Source organism: Xenia sp. Carnegie-2017, unplaced genomic scaffold (assembly GCF_021976095.1).
Source record: "Xenia sp. Carnegie-2017 unplaced genomic scaffold, XeniaSp_v1 HiC_scaffold_21, whole genome shotgun sequence".
NCBI classification, from domain to species: domain Eukaryota; kingdom Metazoa; phylum Cnidaria; class Anthozoa; order Malacalcyonacea; family Xeniidae; genus Xenia; species Xenia sp. Carnegie-2017.
The window spans coordinates 156258-176754 of NW_025813484.1; the positions used below are offsets into that span (position 1 = coordinate 156258).

Genomic DNA, 20497 nt, shown 5'->3' on the forward strand with positions numbered 1-20497 from the left:
CGATTTAATGACTGTTTTCCATCCGGTAAAGAGACATAATTACACCAGAAAAATAAGAAATATCTCAAATCTACACAGAAGAGAATTAAAGATTTCTTGTTTTTCACAGAGAAATCTTTCAAATAATATACATTAAGAAGTTGAAAAATAGCTACAGTAAATACAATCATCTTTATTCAATAAGTATGATATCTCCAGACTTCTTCGTCTCGTTACTCCCAGATTCATTGCTGTTTGCCGATGTTTTTTCTTTCTCTGTTGAAATCTGCACATGACTAACTGACTTTTCGCCATTCGTTGCATTAATGGCAGACTTAGAAGACACGCTGGTTTGAGGAATAGGTACATGTTGTTGACCTGCAACAGCTTGTTTTGGATCCTCAGAAACAGACTCCGGTTTCTTCTGTGTCAACTTGTTCAAGATACTTCTCTCAGTCATTTGAAGTCGAGATGAAACTGGAGGAAGGTTGATTAAAGTTGCTGGTAAACGTCCCACTTCATTTTTCATCTCTGACAGCAAATCTTCCAGCTGGTTGAGAACTACATAGTCAATATTCATAAGAAGAAAAGAAATTAAATTTAACAAGTTATTGATAAATGTAAGTTTTGTTTTTTATACCTTTATGTAAGACAGCATTAGCAGGTTTATTTCCATTTAATGATTCTTTAGATAAATGCTGATGACTTTCAGCTAAACACTGTACTTCAGCAAATCTAACACACCAGACACAAGAAGTAATTATACGAAAAAGCAACTAATAGAAAAATTCTCATTGTCCGTTTCTCGTGAGATAAGTACTGACCAATAATATAAAACATATAAATTATGGAACAAGTAAAAAAACAAAAATGCAATTTACTTCGAGTTTAACGCCATAACTGGAAGTTTTGGATCTTGATGTAAATTCAAAATTTTCGCTCTTTCTATCTGTTCTTCGACAATCAATGCCTGTTCCAGTAACTAGAGAATATATGATAGGTATATCGCCGTTTGTAAAATGTCAGAATAAGAATCCTAAATAAGTTTTCTACCTTGAATCGTCTAGATATAAACTTGTTTTTGTACTCTAGAGAAACTGTAAAAAATATCAATTAAGTAAAATGTACAAAAGGAAGTAAAAGTTCATTATAAGAGATACAAACTAGATTACAAACCTCTTCTAAAAGGTTCGTTGACTACGGTAAATTTTGGATCATTTGCAATATCTTGCCATCGACCATAACCATGACTAACACCTCAAGTTAAAGGCAATTCGCAGAAACACTATGAATTAATTCATTCTCAAAAATATTGAACCATAAGTTATGTTTCAAAGAATGTTTAAATGAAAGGATACACAACTAGTCCCGCAAGTAGCCAATAATCATGTTTTCTCCACCAAATATCATCTCTCTTCTGTCGTTCTTCCACCTCCCAGATAGTATGAAGTTCAGTAAAGCCACCATCAGCAATATTAAAAACAAATTCTTTAGAGCGAAGACGTGCAAAATCCTCAGGACTTAATAAAGCAAATCTTGGATCTTTCTTTTCTTCCAATGGAGGATGTTTAGTAGGGCCTTTTTTCGGCACAGGATTTTCAACATTTTTTGCATCACCTTCTCCAGCTTCTTTTTTATCGCTTTCGCTGTTTTTATTTTCAACGTCTTTATCAATCTTCGTATCTTTGATAGGAGGAGGAATTTTATTATCTTGCTTAGAAGTATCTTGACTGTTATCTTTATCAATTTTAACGTTATTCATAGTATCTTTGCTGGATTCAGTAGAAGATGGTTGTTTTAAACTATCAACATTCTCTCCATCTGTTGCCTCCTTCACCTCCTTTACATCCTTCACATTATCCTCATTTCCAGTTTTCTCTCCAGTCTCCTTTGCTGTTTCCTCGGACAGCACTCTATTCTCATCAGTTTTCTTTTCTTCTGATTTTTTCTCCTTCTCTTTATTAGATGACTTTTCAACAACTGCAGATAAGATAAACTCAAACTACACGAAGTATGACGGATAATAGGTAGAGATATGGAGAAAATCAACAAAAACATCGGCAAACAACTGCAATCATGTGAGAAACATACCATTAACTGCAGGATCTTTTATCTCGATCGTTTTATTTTGTTTGCTCTCCTATAAACATCGTGTTAAAAGAAATGGTTACATTTTATAAAACAGACACCAAGTAATAAGACATAAATTTTACCTTTACTGGACTGGTGATGGTCGGCTTTGGTAAAATATTATATGGTGAAAATTCGTCAACCTAAAAGAAAATCATGTTTTATAATTTTTACATCAATTTTAATAGTCTTCGAAAGCTTACTCATTTCCATCTTATCAAAATCTAACCTTCTTCCTAATTAAACTCATGATACCAATTCTGTTCAATACGACATGACGTTGTACTCCCTCTTTAGGAACGCCATCCGCATAAGTCGGTACAGTATCTGGTGTGGGCTCACACAAATGACGCATAAACATTGACACATAGGTCCTGAAAATACAAAACAACTTTGGAAAAAGTTAATTAAAAAAAAAAGGTTTTGCTTGTTTGAAACATACTGCACTTCTTTGTCAGTCTTTCCCCTCAGGTCACGAACAAACCTAAGATGAAATTTATACAAACAAATTCAAACAAACAATCATTTAATAAAAAATCATATTTATTTACCATTGAGTTCGAAACGATTGCTTTGGAGGCAGACCATATCTCATTATTGCATTTAAAAAAGCCCGACGTTGTCGAATGTTAAATCCATGTACCTACGTAAATAGCAAATTTAAACACGTAGAATTACAACATTAACAAAAAAAGAACAAGGAAAGAAGAAATTAAAAATCAAATGATAATTTTACTTCAAGATTTCCATTCACTTTAGCCAATAATGGTGGAACGTAATCTGAATCAGGTTTCGGTCTTTTGTTACGACCTAAATATTCACAATGGACGTTTTGTATGGATGAAATATTTTTATAATGATCTATGATGCATTGATCACCTTGTCCTTCCGATTTCTTATATTCATCTTCATCATCAACACCTTCTTCTCCATCAGAGAAATTTCCAGCAATCCATGCTTCAACAAAGACAAAATACAAAATAAATAAAATCATCAATAAAGATAACGATGATAATCATACCTTTGTCTCTGCCATCATCCACGTGAGAGTCGAGGTAGTTCACCTTAAAAATAGAAGAAATATTTCCTTTTTAATAAAGGTAAAATATAGAAATGTTACTTTATATTAAAATGTTTTTATTTCAACATTGAAATAAGATGAAAATGAAGTTATACATCAGTGTCAACAAAACATTACATCAATAATACACTGATCAATGGTTCATGCTACAAAGCACCAATCACATACCTGTTTACGTATTCTTTTTCCCTTTCCAAGTTTTGATTGGATGTCTTCTTGCTGTTGTTCATAATGATGACGTAATAACTTCTCCCAATACTCGGGATCAGGTTTTTCTGCTTCCTAATCAGACGATAAATCATTTTTCATAATCAAGGCATAACTAGTCATTTGTCATGTTTTTCTTACCTTTATAACTTCCACTTTATCTTGTTCATCATCTTGTTTGACGATATAACTAGCAACCTACGCAGGTAAGACGTAATATTAGCAAAAAAGCAATATTAGCAAGAAAATATTAACAAGAAAACAACACCTTAAATGAAGCAAGATATTCATTGGCCAACAAAGATTTCTCTTCCACTCCCTCTCGATTTCTGTCCAGTAGATTGTCAATTGTCGCGTCATCATAATGAATAGAGCCAGCATCTCCAGGTTCTCAATGTGGTATAAACATGTATTTAATATTTGCTTTTATTGTTTATATTTCACTGTCGATTACTACTGTCTGCATTTTATTGATTTTTTTGAATATATATAAAGCAAAAATCACCTACCTCCATCTTTAGCGTTATCATCTTTAAACAACTCTTCAGTTCCAAACTTCAATATATCATCGAGTTCTCTCTTGGACATACTTGCTCCTTTATTAGATCCAAGTCCTGGTCTCACAACCAAATGAGTAAGCATCATTTTCTTCTTAGCAACCTCAGTAACACGTTCCTCAACAGTTGCTCGTGTCACGAAACGATAGATCATCACCTTGGAAACACATTAATAAAAACAGTTTATTCTCAAAATTATTATTCGAAAGAATGAACCAATGAGACACAAAATCAATAAAATGCACAAAGCTATTGCCATGCCAACATATACCTTGGTTCGTTGACCAATTCGATGTGCACGTGAAAAAGCCTAAAAATATGATTGGAGATTATAAAATGAACATATGTCTACATTTAAATAGATCGAGCAAACAGCCACAGATATATGATAGAATAACATAAAGTAGTTCATATAGAAGAACCACTGACCTGTATATCATTATGTGGATTCCAGTCTGAATCAAAGATGAACACGGTATCAGAAGAAGCCAAATTTATTCCCAGTCCTCCAGCTCGAGTGGAAAGTAGAAAGCAGAACGCCTCCGCCTCGGGAGCTTTATATAACGACATTAATACGTGTATGTTGTTTTTATAACTATAAACCTGATTAATTTATATAAAAAATAATAAGTTTTACGTACCATTAAACCTGTCAATACTATCTTGTCTCATTTGACCAGTAATATTTCCATCTATACGTTCATACTGATAACTATGACCTTCAAGAAAATCTTCCAGTAAATCCAGCACCCGCGTCATCTAAACGTAACTCACCCCAGTCTTTACAATATTCTCCATCGACATCTTGTGCAAGTACTATACCTGAGAAAATATTAAAACTCGATGTCCTTGTTCCTTTAGTTTTTTCAACATTTTTGCCAATAAAACAAACTTTCCAGACGCTTGGGTCAACTCGTTCACTTCAAAATGACCATTCTCGTTTTTCGCGGCTTCCTGTAAAATAAATGACAACAATGAATAAAACACATAAAATACACAATTAAATACAGAAGATTCCTAATTAAGAATAGAGATATGTAGACCCTACTCACCAATGCAGCTGTCGAGAAAAGATATGGATGATTACAACATTTCTTTAGTTCCATCATAACGTTTAACAGGGAGACAGTCTGAGAACCACGAGCATTTAATGCCTCATAATTTCTCGTTAAAATATATTTGTAGTATTTCCTAAATGATACAAAAATTCTTAAACTCAAGCAGCAGGTTCTACACATCTATCTATGCACATGAAAAATCTGTCAAAATTATATATATAATGTTAGGAAGATTACAATTGGAAGCTAGCTGGAGCACATGCAGTTAATTGTATATCGTCCAACGCTAACGGCTAACTTCATTAATAAAAATTCCTTACTTTTGCAAAGGACTAAGTTCCACGCGAACAATCAATTCACTTTTGGAAGGCATGTCGTGAAGAACATCTGCCTTTAAACGTCGTAACATGTGAGGGCCAAGAATCTCATGAAGTTTTTTGATCTAATGTGGATAATAATGAATGTAATGGGATAATTTAGGTAAGGTTTTCAAACAATGAGTTCATGTGGATAACAATGAATGTGATGGGATAATTTAGATAAGGTTTTCAAACAATGAGTTCAATACCTGGTCCTCTTTAGCGACATCTTCAAAATCTCCAAGAAATTTGTTTTTATCGCTGAAAAAGAAAGAAAAAAAGGGGGGGGAAATATGGCACCAATTCAAAGAACTGAAAAATGCTGTTTTTGTCTTACTTGAATAAATTGGGATCCAAAAATTTAGAAGATGAAACAATTCTTCAAGATTGTTTTGTAGAGGTGTGCCAGTTAACAGCAAAGTGTAATCAATATTGTAATCGTTTAACACACGAAAAAACTACGACAAATGAGAACAAACATGAGTTAGATGTATAGCATAAAAAAACATTTCAACATTAAGATGAACAAAATGTATTTAATAATTGCATCAAATAGTGTGACGAACACTAACACGTGACTGGTTGTTCTTCAGTCTATGAGCTTCATCGACGACAAGTATTGCCCAGTCAATAGACTGAAGAATTGTACTGTCAATAGCCACTAGTTCATACGATGTCAATAAAACATTGAATTTTACAGGTGCATCTTTCTAGAAAAAACAAAAGTGCATTGCTTATTGAAAACTGTTTTTGAAGAATGAAATTATGATTTGCGTAATACAACCTTCATACGATAGACTTTTGTACCAAGGCGAATGGCATTTTCTTCAAAAGAGAACTCGTGTTCTCTAAGAAAAAAGAACACTTACGTACGTTAGTAGAGTATATTTGGAAAACTTGTCGTACATATAAACCTTAAAGTATATTTCTAACTATTTTAACATGAATACAAATTATTTATACAAGAATTTACCATTCACCACCACATATGTACCTTATGGAAGCCCTACAATCTTTATCACCAATATACGTCACACAATACATGTCAGGAGCCCAGAATTCAAATTCTCGTTCCCAGTTTATTAACGTCGAAAGTGGAGCGGCGATTAAAAAAGGACCATTACAATGACCCTACGCAAAAACAAGAATGCGTAAATCATTAATAAAAAATTATAACTTCTACATATTTTATGCTGTAAGATATTAATTTATCTACTGTATTGCTGTACCTCTTTGAACAAAGAATAAATAAATGTTATAGTCTGTATTGTCTTCCCCAGTCCCATTTCATCTGCAAGTATCGTGTTGGTTCCTTGAGCCCACGAGAAACGTAACCAATTCAAACCCTCCATTTGATATTTATGTAATGTTCCTCCAGTGGCGTCAAGATATTCTGGTTGTTTATGGAACTTTTGTCGACACTATATGATCACATGTTTAAAATATAAGTAAACTAATAAAAATATCAATAAATATGTAAAGGTGAAATTAAGTTTCTTATAATTACTGGACTTTATCTATCAAAGTACACTAACTGTAACACATTATTTATCCTTACATCAGAACTTGGCTTTGTTTTCCTAACTTTCTTTCCTTTTTTACTTTTCTCGTAAGCCTCCCTAAATATACGCAATTATGAATAATATCAAACATAAACAGGATAATGTGATTGGAAACAGAAAGGTAGCATAAGAAATGGCGATAATAATTTATAATGTACCTGAACTTTTCGTACTTAGTGATATGGTCTTTAAAATTACTTGAAAAAATAAATAAGTAACACACATGAACGATGGTTTACATCTACACAACATACTTTTTATGTGTTAAACGTTTTCTTACTTTATCAGAGAATTATATTCATCATCAGGATCTTCCCATGTGCTTAAATTATAAGCAAGTTCTTGCCATTTCACAAGATATAAAGTTTTGCCTTTTCCCGTTCTACAAAAAACGCCAAACGTTTATTTGTAAAGATAACATAAAAGATAGTAACATTTATCCAGTATTTGACTAAAATACAATATTTTAAACAGCGATTGGGAAACCAATAAAAATAAAAGGTTTAAGACCTGGAGTTTAAAATACGCTGAATTTGGAGATATTCAGGCCTCACACCATAACGATAAAATCTTGCTTCCAAATCATTTTCGTTCACTTTCTTACGAGCTTCATGCAAATGAATAATCTCATCGCAATTGACGTCATCGAGATCAAGTTGCTGATTGGTTGACATGTCATTCTTACGGACGTAGGCACTCAATAAACCTGGATGATGAACTTCCAACTACAATCATAATAGTCATAGTTCACAATGAGATCTATGTGGATAAATGGGTACTTAATGAATATATGTAAACACTTGGAGATCTATGTGGATAAATGGGGTAGTTAATGAATAAATGTAAACACTTGGAGATCAACACAGATTTAAATTAACTTTTATCATCATTATGATACATGGTCAAGTAAAATAAAAGAAAGTTTTATTGTATGCACAAAATGATCTCCAAGTTTGTGTAAAATGTATCATCTAACATTTATCAATGTATAATCTAATTAATGAAAATAAAACTCTGTAATACCTGCATTTCTTCAACCCAAGAACATTTCCAATAGGATTTTTCCTGCCATTTAATAAAGAACTGTCGCACAACATGTTCCTGTTATAAAACAATGAAACATTTAACTTGTCATGTAGTAAATAATGACAAAAATAAACATTTTTACCTTTGACTTTATGTCACTGACAATAGTTACGTTATTGCCATCAGCTGTGGACGCTACACAGTAATAAAAATATTTATAGACATGCTACTATGGATATGGATACTTTAAAAAGATAGCAAGAAAGCCAAGAAAACATAGCAAGTTATGAGCAATGGAGAGTCAAAATGAGATGTACATAACTGGTGATGTTACTTATTGAATGGTTTATATTTACATAAATGAACACAAAACGAGTATGCTTTGTTTAATTAATACTCACTGTTACTTGGTAATTGCACAAATCTCCAAAACAAAATCTTTGCTGCCTTTCCATCCAACGGAGCAACCTTAATGTATAAAAATAACAATTTTAATATATATTGAACACAGGTGGTTCTTCTCTCACAATTTCATGTCTTATGTTTAGTGAATTCAAACTTCTAGAAAGGTGTTTTGTACATCAGGTTTTATCCAATCAGCTGTACTTAATAATCCATGTGTTACCTGTATATGTAACCTGTGATCATTACCTTACATCGTGGACATCTCCAGTCTCCTTCAGGTATTTCTTTCAAAGGTGGTTTCAAACAATGAATATGATACGAAGATGGACATGAATCACAACACAATAAATCCCCGCCGTCTTTACAAACACGACAGAAATCAAAATGAACATCAGATTCCATCTGTTCGGCATCTTCTTCTTCCTGTAAATCAATCAAATATAAAAAAAATACATTGAAGATTGTCGTCAACATCATAAATTATACAATAGTTCTTACACATTTAGGACAACTCCATATTCCTTGTGGTGCTTCATCCAATGGTGGATCAAGACAATGTAAATGGTAAGATAATGAACATGTATCACACAGTAAAAGTTCACCACTTTCTTCACAAACTTCACAATAATCTTGATGTTGATCATCTTCATCATCATCATTTACATCATCATCATCATCAACCTGCTAACAAACATTATACAATGTCACTCTCCCCTCTCTGCTTATAATTTTGGTATGAATGAATAAAAGTTTCTTCGAACCTCATCTTGTTTCATTAAACGTCGTCTTTTAACCACTAAAAACAAAGGAGATAAAGATTGAGAATTTTGAAAATAAACATGAGATTAATGATATATTTCTCATTTCACCTTTCTTTTTTTCTTTTTTTGTTTTTGTTCGATCACTTGCTTTTGATTTCTTTTTCTTTGGTTTTTCATCTTCCCCAGAATCTTGTTCTGTTACCAGTACATTTTTCTTTTTTGAAATAACCTTACGTTTTTTTGTGCGACTACTGGTACTACCGGCATCACTTGACCTATCAGTGTCATCACCTAATTCTTGAACTGTACGATCTACACGGCGGGAAATGGATATTGATCAAAATCTCATTCATACACAGCATATGTGTTTTCCACAACAATTACTTTTCAACTTCTTCCTCACAGGAACATCTTCATTATCACTGTTGGAACCATCAGACTGTTCCTAGACAAGTAAGTAAATCATAAATTATGTTTTGATGATATGAAACTACAACATAGCACCTTGTACATTGTATGTTAGCATAAAACAATAGTCACTAACCAATGCTTTGTTGGCTTTCTGATTAGCTGGTATCTTTGCAAGTTTTATCTTAATTGGAGCAATAACTCTCTTCTTCTTTCCTGACTTTTTTATTTCTGTTTTACTCTCCTCAGTATCCTGTATATCAACATTTGTCCTTCCCTCAGCATCCTGTGTACCAGTGTTGGATATAGATGCTTCACAAACTTTATTATCAACACCTTTTAGAGAGAGACAATGAAAAATTCAGCAACAATATTAAGTAATAAATTCATCACTAAATTTTTAGTTTATATACCAACGAAATTTAATACCTTTATTTAGCATATGTACTTTGTAGTCTTTCCAAGCTGCAGCCACAAGTGAAACAATTTTTGAATTAGGAAATCCAGGGTTTACAGAAGAAATTTGTTTGTGAACAATTCGAAAAAATTTCTGGTAATTCATGTCATTTGTATCATTTGGAGGTATGCTGTACTCCAGTTTCATACCAAGGTGCTGTGCCAGCGCTTCTGATGGCTACGAATGTCAAATATAACTGTTGTCAATCTACTTTTTGAGAAGATTCTGCATGCTTACAATTTGTGACAAATACCTTCTTACATATCTCCTCTTTAACGTCACCTTCAACATAGGGAACGTCAGTGGATACCAATGAACTCCCAGGTGATTTTCCATGTACTTTCTTTTTCTTTTTTGATCCATCACCTAGTGGATAGAAAATCGAAATACTATATGATTGAATAATATAATTTAAATTTACATTTTAGATTCATTTTAAAAAACGTAGTGATCCTCAGTATTTATGTCTTTCTGGCAAGTCAGAAGTGAATTATTGAACAAACATTGAACAATCATACAAGTTTAACAACTTAAAATGAAGCAAGCTAGTATCCAATAACCAAAAGGTTTAGTAAAAATGTACAATTTGCCAATATTTTAAATTTTGCACTTGTTACCAGGAAAATGCTATTAGAAAAAAAATAAATACTATAATATAGAAGACAACAATTCCAGTTTTATAGTTCAGTGTAGTGATCGGTAGTACAGTTCAAAAACATCGTTCATCGGTTTTAGAGAAACCCAAACAGGGGGGGGAAAGCAAATGATAATATAGTAAATGCTTTCGTTCACAAGTCCAATGCTGTTTTTGTTTAGAAAAAACGATGATATTGCCCAAATATTACGTACAATTGTATGTCGTATTTTACGACATGAATAAGTTACGATACATCAACAGTTTAGCCAACATAAACTCAATGATTTGAATACTTTCCCACGCTTGTAATTTATAATTTACCGCGCCATTTGAACACATAACAAATAAAACACTAAAATATTACAACACAGAAACGTTGATTAAAATTAGACAATGACACAATGAATAAATGGCCATGTTGTCAATCTAAGAAATAAAACAATCCAAATAACGAAATTAAACAAATATGACAAATTTTCAACTCAGGGACTCACCAGACGTAGTGGGTTCCGAGGCTGACGGTTCTTTCCGCTTTGAACTGTTTCTTTTCATTGTTTAACCATAAATTACTGGGGGTTTTTTTATCAAAGAACGTATTTCTCTGGGGGACTTTGTCTTACGGGGACGGGCAAATTTTATGATGTCCACTGCGCATGTATTTTACTTTTCACCAGACTTCCACGGTCATTGTCAGGGGGGAGAGGTACTCATACTAAAGACAATAGCTGCACCCCTCCATTGAAGACATAGAGGTGCCAAAAAAGTACCTTTTCACCTCATAAAAACTGTAGCAAAAATACCCTGGGTGTTTCAACCTCCCCTCCTTTTTCGGCAAACATCCAACACCCACAAAAAATGTGTTTTTCCAGCAATTTTGACAACACTAAATAAATTGTAAAAACTTCACACACATGACAACTTCAGGCATTTTATTTGTTAAAACTTTCAAATCTTAAATTGAATTAGCCATGTCACGAACTTCCAGAATTTGATGTTGAAAGAAGGGCAACAAATCCAGAAGCGGCAGCTGTAGACATGACATAGTTACTATTCCATGATGTCAAGGATACATACTTTAGCAAGCTACACAATATATAACAAGTTGGATATGGTTATAAATCGAAACCTAGGAGGGCAATGTTAACACATAAAAAAAAAATTAAAAAAGGATACACTCCAGGATTAAAGGATCTCAACAAATAAAAAGACATAATCAACATGAAAAACAAGAACAAAGTGTTATTGTAGAAGATAGAATATGTTGTTGCTTCCATGTCTGCCACATTGTTCTTCTTCCACAAAATTCTGTAGTTCATATAAGACATAAAAAGTGAATGAATTAATTTTTTCATGTTTATTGATATAAAATATCTTGACTCAGTGTGTTTATGCTACTGAGCAATGAAATTATCATTAGTAAAATAATAAATTGTGCATTATACTCAGGTGTCTAAGAATATTTACCTTTCATCTTTCTCTTGTCTAGTCAACTTTTTTGTCTCTGGTTTTGAGTCAAGCACTTGATTGACCTCACGTGAGACAGCATGCTCTATCTTTAGAGCTATCCTATAAAATAAATAAAAAAATTTAACAATAAATAAGTATCATTATTATAAACATTTAGTATCATACAAGGATTCGCTTACTTATGCTTTAGTTGAAATTTGATGTTTTTATAAGCAAAAGAAATCAACCAGGTACATATTAAGGTCATCACAACAAACAAAATAACAGATTCTTGAGGATCCATTTCATGTACACGCCAGAAAAGCCCTTAAAAAGAATAAAAATAAATAATATAACCAAACAAGCCACAACTGTACAGTACACTGAGTATGTCTAAAACACTATGTTTATTGTTCACAATGAACTAAACAAAAGTACAATTTACAATTCATAAATAGATTTATAAAGCACAATGGCCTTCAAATATAAAATAAAATGGTCTTTCTAACAATTTATTTGTGAAAAGAACATGAACCGCAGATACAACTTAGATCAACTTACACAGAGGAACTGCCGAAACAACGAAGGCATTGCAATAAAATAAAAGAGAAGATTTTGTCGAAATGTTCCTGCCAAAATCTTGTAACAACAATTCCTCCTCTTTTGTGAGCTTCTTGTTCTTCGACATGCTTAAACCAAGGAGAAATACGAATTAAAACAAGACGTGTAAAGGATCACTTTATGGTAAAATTTTAAAAGATCACAACAACACGTAGTTGTTGTTGCCTCGTTTCCACGTGCTAGTTACCAGGCCTAGCAACTTGTCGGCTACAAGCGTACCACTACGTCATTATTTGCAGAAGAAAAAGAGTTCTATGACGTTTCTATGGTATACGAGCCTGTCTGCAGGTTTACAGTAAAATTAACTATGATTTCATAGTAGAGAAGGAAATGTTAGTTTAAACATTGCTTTTTACTTTTTGGATTATTTTAAATCTATTCGCTAAAATATTTAAATCATTCCAGATTTTTAAATACTATGTACAATACACTTTAATCATACATATATTCCTCTAATTATTGTGATATCTACGATCTAACTCATCTTTACTGAGTCATTTACGAGGAATTATAATTCATCATTACTTCGTTTATTAATATTTGATTCAACAACATTCTCTTCTTTACCAATTCCAACGCTATCTTCATCTTTCTCCATTGATTCCTCGATAATTCTTCCATCTTCTTCAGACTTTCCTTGGCTTTTACTTGATCGCCATTCCTCTGTTATCAGTTTGATTTCATTATCATTTAACTCAATTTCAAGAGCTTTATAGTTAAGCAAAATATGGCGAGGATCATGGGAACGAGGTATGACTGTCACATTCATATGAATAGCCCACCTAAAATAAAAAATAAATTGAACTAACATCATTTTTATTGATTGAGTTTTTATCAAGTTCAAGAGGAAAATTATTTTTTTCAAGTCAACAACTGATAGATGAAATTTTAAACAAAATGCACGAGTTCAACAAAAGTAAGCAAATATTTTACTTGTATATGTGATGAATGAATGAAATCCACCTTACGTAAAACGTCGTCATTTTTTTGGGAACTATATCTACCTCAGGACAACTTGAGCAACCACAAATTCATAATGACTTGCGATGTCAAAGAAAACTGGAGAAGTGAGAACAGGATTTGATTGAAGCCCTCCATACATCGTCCACTGAGAACCTAAAATATTTTCAAAAAAGTTTACTGTCTAAAGTGCGTTTACTTTAAGTAAAAATAATGCATTCATTTTCAAACCTAGGGTAGAATATCCCATGTAATGAATATGATGTTTTGCACAAAATGCACGAACACTTTCATCTTGATGGAATGGATCAAACCAATTTTGAAGGACGGATACAGGAACTTTTTTAATGTTTACTAACTCCTTCAGGTCAACAAGATCAAAATTACTGACACCAAGACTACGTATTTTTCCATCATTATGTAAACGTTCCATTGCTCTCCAACTATCCTGCCATGTACCTTGTGGAACTACACATTTTATAAATAACAGCATTTTACAAAGTTTCATCAAGTCAATATTTTGTATAAAAGAAGAAAGATTAAACCTTGTTGACACTTGAAGTAACCATCGTCACAATATTTGGTATGAATAAGAAAAACATCAATGTAGTCAGTTTGAAGATTCTTTAAAGAATTATAGACGGAAGAAATTGTTGAATCAAACCCGTGATTCTCTGGATGAAGTTTTGTTACTATCGTAATTTCATCACGTGAAATGTTGCGTTCTTTGAGGGCTTTTCCTAATGGAACTTCAGTTCCGTAAATTTGGGCAGTGTCGAATAATCTAAAAATGACGTAATTCATGAAAAATGACGTAATTCATGAAAAATGACGTAGACACCTCTGGGGCACCAGGCACGTAACAAAAAAGATAATTGGGGGGGGGGCATATTCATGTATTCATTTTATAATATGTAAAAACAATGGATTTCAAAAGAAACTAATTTGGCATATCATGAATATATGATCATGAATATATGAATATGCCCCCCCCCCTGCAATTATCGTTCTGGCTACGTGCCTGTGGGGTACTATAAAAAATCACTAGTTTACCTGTATCCAGAGTCTAATGCAGCAAGGATAGATGATAAATGTTCAATAGGATGAAGTCCTGCTGTTCCAAAGCCTAGAGGTGGCACTAACAAGGCAAGATTCCAATTTTAGACCAAAACTTAAAGTGAATAACTTTAACAATGACATGAATCAACATACTTGTATAGCCACTGATCAGTTTAAAATCAGGTGGATGTTTTGTAACCTTAGGTATACGTAAGGATGCAAAGGAACTATCATTGATAGAAATTTTTAGGACTTGATCAAGACTGGGTGATTGTTCTTTGCATTCAATTGTGGATGATTGAGTTTTTACTAAGTTTTCAAACATTTCTGCAGTCTTAAAAACAACAAAAAGTATGAGAATTTGATGAAAGCAAAACTAATGAGCATCAACTAAGTTTCTACATATACCTTGACTACATGCTCATTTTCCTTGTAACCAGCTTCGTCAAACTGCTTTTGAAAGTTGAAGACTTCAAACCATATGTTAATAGCAATATTTGGAGAACCAGAGGAAGTCACATGATGCCACCAATATTGGGGAATGTATAAAATATCTCCTGCAACAGTTATAAATATTATACAAAAATGAAAACCAAGATCTCATTGATGATACAGCGCATTTCTTTAGAAGTTGTTGTACCTGGATTCAATTCTGACTCATAAAATATGATGTCAGAAAATTTGGGAAATTTCTCCAAATCTACCTTATGTGGATCAATAGGCGAGAGGCCAGGTAGAACATTAAACTGATCTCCATAAACATTCTCACTGAATGAACTATTAAACAGGATAACTTTCTTTGTCCCTGATATTACTGCAAGTATATTTTCATAACCATCATGATGAATTGGTGAAGAAGCATTTCCACTATTTATTAAAAGATTAACGTCACTAATAGTTCTACTGATCTCTGGACACTGAAGCATTGAAGGAAGATTCATTTCATTTAGCATATTTGAAGCTGGGAATTGTGAATCTAAATAGACACTTTCTTCTTTGTAAATGTTTAGAAAGTGAGAAAGATTCATGTCATTACGTACACACAAGTGGTCTTTGTAAACTTTGCACATATGAACAGTAAATGGAAGATCTCCATAAGTCGAATTCAAATATGTCTCATTTGACCATTTCTTAATGGCGAGCCAATCACGTACAGCATTTCGAATCATAACTGGTTTTCGACCATGGATAAAATGATGGTAGAAATACTTTCCATCTGGGACAAATTTCAATTCAGGTATTTCATTTAAAAATCTTCCCTGAGAGCCAACTGGTTTCAAATGACCTGAACAAAAAAGAAATCTATGCAATGTAATATATCAATAAATTCTTGAGTAGAGACTAGAGAGATGGGAATAGATGATGTTTATGTTCTCATAAATGACATGCTTAGCTTAAAGATAGTAACTTTCTGATACAGCCTAGAAAACTGTGTTAAAATCCCTTCTTGTCATTACTTATCAATTTATAATGAACACATTAATGATCATGAACATCTGCTCACAGGTTTTTCGCGTTAGAAGACAAAATCATACAATGAAATGCAAGTTTTCAACAAAATGAATCTGTTTTACCGTCTAATACTATCGCAGCGTCTTCAATTTGATTTCCATATAAATTGTACAATTTCCCCATCAAACATACAAGAAAAAACCACATTTTGAATGCTCTTAACCTCGTAACTCCTCTCCAAATCAAACAATGTTACTATGTAAACACAATTTTTTCAATTTCTTCGCTTTGTGCAGGGGGGTAGGATGATGTACTAATGTACAGGGGTGTGTGGGAAAGCAAAGAAAACAATTAGAAAATTTATTGAATAAATGTTCAATAATGAATATAAAGCTATCTACATAGAACAATAAAGTCCTTCAAATTAATGTCATTTTTCTAAGTGATTTTGTTGAAATATAATATCAACGGCTGCTATATAACTATGAGTATTTACTACTTCCTTCCCTTTCGACGTTGTTGTCTAGCTTTAGCAAAAGGTTATTTGATTTGTTTGAGTTAGTTTGGATTGGCGTTGATGATGTAAAACCACCAGATAAATTAAATCCACCTGCAGGAGAACCTTTAAAAAGAAGATGTAACTCAAATATCACCATGGATGGTATTAAAAGTTATATCTTACCGAAATTAAAGGTAGCTGGTGTTGTTTGGTTACCAAAGTTGAAGCCACCAGAAAAAGATGAAGGGTTTTTTACAGCAGTAGTAGAGTTACCCAATTCACTAGGAGTATGGGATGTAAATGATGAAAAATTGACATTACTGTTGGTATTCGTTCCAGTAAATACGTTGGGTTGAAAACCATTGCTTGAATTCGTTGTTGTAGGGCAATAAAGTTAAAATTACTGCTGGACTTTTGAGTTTCCGATACAGATGGGGCTGAGAACGTAAAAGCACCACTGTTTATTGGTTTGTTTGTAAAGGTTGAATTTGACAATGTGAAAGAAAAACCAACATTATCTTTTTGTTTTACAGGTGCAGCAGTTGAAGAGAATGATGTTACATTGCTGGGATTTGAGACCGCTGGCAAAGTAAATGAAAATTTTGGAGTTGAAGATTTTTCAGATGGTTGTTTTGGCTGTGACATCAGCGTAGGTCCACCGCTGACATTCGTCCCTGAGACAGCAGGCGCTTTAAGAGTGAGGTCATTCTTTAGATTAGTTTGATTGGCAGTAGATAAAGGAAATGAAAACCCAACAGTCGGTTTAATACTGGTTTGTGATTGATCAACATTAAAGCCAGATGTAAAACTGTTTAGACCAACCGTCGTGCTTTTGTTGACAAGTGCTTCAGTTGTAATAGCGTTTATATTCTTGTTCGTATCAGTAGTAGAGTGTAAGTTAAACGATGATGAAGTGTTTGATGTGCTGGAGGACGTTGAAATGACCTGGGTACCAAGTACTTGCTTAGACGTGGAGGTATTTAAAAAGGGGCTTGGGTTCGAGACAAGTGATGGTACAAATGAAACTGACGTAGGTTCAACAGTACCGCCAAACAATGCAGTGTAGGATTTTATCCCGCTAGAAGGACGAGTGATTCCTGCTGAATCATTAGATATCCCACTTTGTAGCTGTGTGTTCTTTAACGTCGTTGTAAATGATGTAGATGAAGATGTTGATCCTTGACTTGTTTGTGTAGTAATGCCTGTCAATGGGTTTATTTTATCTTGTTGATTTCCTGGAATATTGCTGCTAAATGACGACGGTACTTCTGACGTAACATTTGACGTCACACTTTTTGCTTGACTGTCAGAAAGCTTCTCGGAAATTGTAGGGACTACAGTAAAGAATAAAGGAAAATTCATGAAAACGTAAAATCAGTGCCAACTAAAATGACATCAAGTCTTTTATCTTCTGTACACCAGTAAGTTTATAATAGTAACATGAACTTACTATTTTCTTTGCGGAATGATTCTTCAATGTCATCAAGAAGCTTTTGTGATCGTTTCCAGGCTTCGCGCCTACTTTCCTGTATATCCTTCCATGTGATGTTCCCACGACTTCTACGTCGAGATGAATTTTTCTTCTTTCAAAATGGAAGTACATTTAACAATACGTCAGACGTTTTCTATTGATATTTGTAGAAAATTGAATTGGAAAATGTGTCTCAGAAATTACCTCAACGCGTTCTGATAAGGAGGAAAGATAATTTGGCGAAAGGGATTTCCTTGGAGAAAAAGTAATCTAAAAATTGAATTGTAAATTTAAATCAGTTGCAATCACATAATACCAACATTATAACAACGATGTTATAAATACTTACACGAAAAACATTTGCATTTACTTCTTTGTCTTTTGTTGAATCTTTTTATTAAGATTGTGATGAGATACTTTTTCTTTTTTTCTTGCATTTTCTGGTAGATATTCATCAATAAGTTTGTCAGAAAATGATACAGACTTTCTTTTCCTTGCTTTGATCGATGTAAGCTTGTTTTCTGAAATATTTTATTGAAATGAAGGCATAAAATTATTGTATCCATAATGTTATGATCATAAATACATTTTATGATTGCAATGAGTACAACAAACCTTGAACAATAGGATTTTGTGAAGGTTTAATTGGTGAATTAACATCAACTCCACTGTCTTCGAATGAATTCCTGTAAATATAATAAAATATGTAATATAATGAGGAGAAATGAAAAAAAATATAACAAAGTTAACGATCATACAATGGTGGACTAGGTTTCTTTCTTGTTTCATTTTCTTTCATTTTTTTTGTGCCAGTTTGAGTTGACGGTGTCTGAGAACCAGAATAAGGTCTCTTGATTGTCTTCGTGACAGGAGATCTTTTCAAAGGATTGTTGACAACTTCCAAAAACTCATCTAAATCATCCCGACGACTAAAGAAAACAAATAATTGTAAAATAGAAAATTCATGGAAGTTTGTAATGTAGTCCAAACCTTTTCTTTCCCACTGGATATGAATCTACCATTAAATTATCTGAGTCTTGACGATTGCGTTTCCTATGAAACATTTGAATGCTCAGTAGAATAAATCAAAAAATGTTACACAAATATTTCTCAATAATTAAGACTATCACTGCATACCTGGATGATCTTTCATCAAGGGCAGTCACTACTGACTGACAACTACATGGATCCTTAGTTCTTTCAAAACGCTTATGAAGTAATGATTCTCTGCACAAAGCACGAAAACCTTTAGCACTAGCAGCACAATCAGTTGTACATTATATGAATTTAAGAGAAACAAGTACAATATCAAGAAACTTACAACGCAAAACGTGAATCATATTTACTATCACTAGGACGTGATATTTTCACCTTTGATGTATCATAATTAATTCTTCTTTGAGGACTTTGATAAATTAATTTTTCTGGATAGTATCCTTGTGTTTATAATGAAAGACATAAAGTGTTATGAATGTTTTAACTATGATAACAGAAGATTTAGTTCAACTGTACTAACCCTTGGTGGTGATGTTCAGTTGCAGGTGAGGTGATGTTGCAATTTCTGGATAAATGTACGATGAATTACTAAAAACAAGTAGAACAATTTCAGTGCTGAGCAAAAATAGTTAAAAACATGAAGTACTTGAATGGTGATATGAACCTGAAGAAGTAAAATGATGAAATGGATCATGCTGTCTCTAAACAGTGGCCACAAATTATTGGTTGTGGGCAAAGACTGGAACTAGTCAAGTCATTATACCCCATGAAATCACAAGTCATGCATAAATTTGCTGATGAATAAATTACATCCCTCAGAAGTCCTTCAAGTGCTTGTTTATGAATTTAAGCCTCATACATTGAGTTTATATATAACATAAATTCTTACTTGAACGAAAGACGTTTGGTAACTTGACAAAGTAAAGGCTCCCTGTGAAATGGTAATGTGTCATTATGCAGCTTGCCTCTTCTCATTTTTCTTCCGTATGTTTCATCTCTGCTCAATAGTGTACCATTCTGACTTGGCTCTATCAAAGTGTCTCTCTCGTAGTTGTACTCATATGATTCATGTTCAGTAAAAGTTATGTTATTCTCCATAAATTCCTCTTGATTTTTAACGATATTATTATTGTTCTTTGAATCGAAGATGAGTTTACTTAAAAATAAAGTTATTCCAATCAATATTCCCCATTTTAAGCCGTAGATTCCTGAGCACAAAACCACAGAAATAATAAAGAGTAAATCTTCGAGGTTAGCCATATTGAATTATTTAAAACTACTGCGCATGCGTTTAGTTATGAACTTCCCGCCGCTGCTTTAAACCAATCAGTAATCAGAATGAATATTTACGAAAAGCAGCGTCAGC

General features: G+C 33.1%; 4 protein-coding genes across 5 annotated transcripts; all 4 read right to left on the bottom strand.

The window, feature by feature from the left end:
- Window positions 1-71: 71 nt before the first annotated feature.
- On the bottom strand, window positions 72-11449 carry LOC124444134 (chromodomain-helicase-DNA-binding protein 4-like). The gene is given in 47 exon segments (XM_046994717.1): window positions 72-540; window positions 620-714; window positions 861-961; window positions 1033-1076; window positions 1156-1229; window positions 1338-1959; window positions 2071-2119; window positions 2193-2252; window positions 2339-2483; window positions 2552-2593; window positions 2661-2752; window positions 2846-2919; window positions 2989-3066; window positions 3131-3173; window positions 3359-3472; window positions 3539-3595; window positions 3666-3787; window positions 3907-4111; window positions 4226-4264; window positions 4384-4508; window positions 4596-4713; window positions 4777-4908; window positions 5007-5145; window positions 5333-5454; window positions 5581-5632; window positions 5709-5733; window positions 5736-5829; window positions 5944-6081; window positions 6156-6219; window positions 6366-6502; window positions 6601-6792; window positions 6930-6990; window positions 7092-7130; window positions 7214-7315; window positions 7444-7658; window positions 7957-8034; window positions 8102-8154; window positions 8361-8427; window positions 8611-8787; window positions 8863-9048; window positions 9126-9160; window positions 9234-9437; window positions 9510-9570; window positions 9670-9869; window positions 9963-10167; window positions 10244-10356; window positions 11122-11449. Coding segments are annotated over 47 exon segments (5616 nt in total). The 5' UTR covers window positions 11180-11449; the 3' UTR covers window positions 72-172.
- A 92-nt stretch (window positions 11450-11541) lies between these two features.
- LOC124444141 (translocon-associated protein subunit gamma-like) lies at window positions 11542-12857 on the bottom strand. Its single transcript, XM_046994728.1, has 5 exons — window positions 12635-12857; window positions 12274-12400; window positions 12092-12193; window positions 11801-11932; window positions 11542-11674 (listed from the first exon to the last, which is right to left on the bottom strand). Exons 1-5 carry the CDS (start codon window positions 12759-12761, stop codon window positions 11599-11601), a joined length of 564 nt encoding a protein of 187 aa, XP_046850684.1. The 5' UTR covers window positions 12762-12857; the 3' UTR covers window positions 11542-11598.
- A 170-nt stretch (window positions 12858-13027) lies between these two features.
- On the bottom strand, window positions 13028-18405 carry LOC124444891. Of its 2 annotated transcripts, none has more exons than XM_046995565.1 (12): window positions 18340-18405; window positions 18115-18244; window positions 16848-17998; window positions 16288-16787; window positions 15354-15998; window positions 15122-15270; window positions 14867-15047; window positions 14708-14792; window positions 14200-14438; window positions 13886-14122; window positions 13699-13810; window positions 13028-13476 (listed from the first exon to the last, which is right to left on the bottom strand). In XM_046995565.1, exons 4-12 carry the CDS (start codon window positions 16370-16372, stop codon window positions 13203-13205), a joined length of 2007 nt encoding a protein of 668 aa, XP_046851521.1. In that variant the 5' UTR covers window positions 16373-16787; window positions 16848-17998; window positions 18115-18244; window positions 18340-18405; the 3' UTR covers window positions 13028-13202. The 2 variants fall into 2 exon arrangements, with proteins under 2 accessions (XP_046851521.1, XP_046851520.1); XM_046995564.1 differs by having other exon boundaries at window positions 18115-18247.
- Window positions 18406-18566: 161 nt separating this feature from the next.
- Window positions 18567-20471, bottom strand: LOC124444892. The gene is made up of 7 exons (XM_046995566.1): window positions 20021-20471; window positions 19652-19719; window positions 19457-19571; window positions 19273-19362; window positions 19126-19188; window positions 18894-19064; window positions 18567-18821 (listed from the first exon to the last, which is right to left on the bottom strand). The coding sequence occupies exons 1-7, from the start codon at window positions 20389-20391 to the stop codon at window positions 18725-18727; spliced, it is 975 nt and encodes a 324-aa protein (XP_046851522.1). The 5' UTR covers window positions 20392-20471; the 3' UTR covers window positions 18567-18724.
- Window positions 20472-20497: the final 26 nt, after the last annotated feature.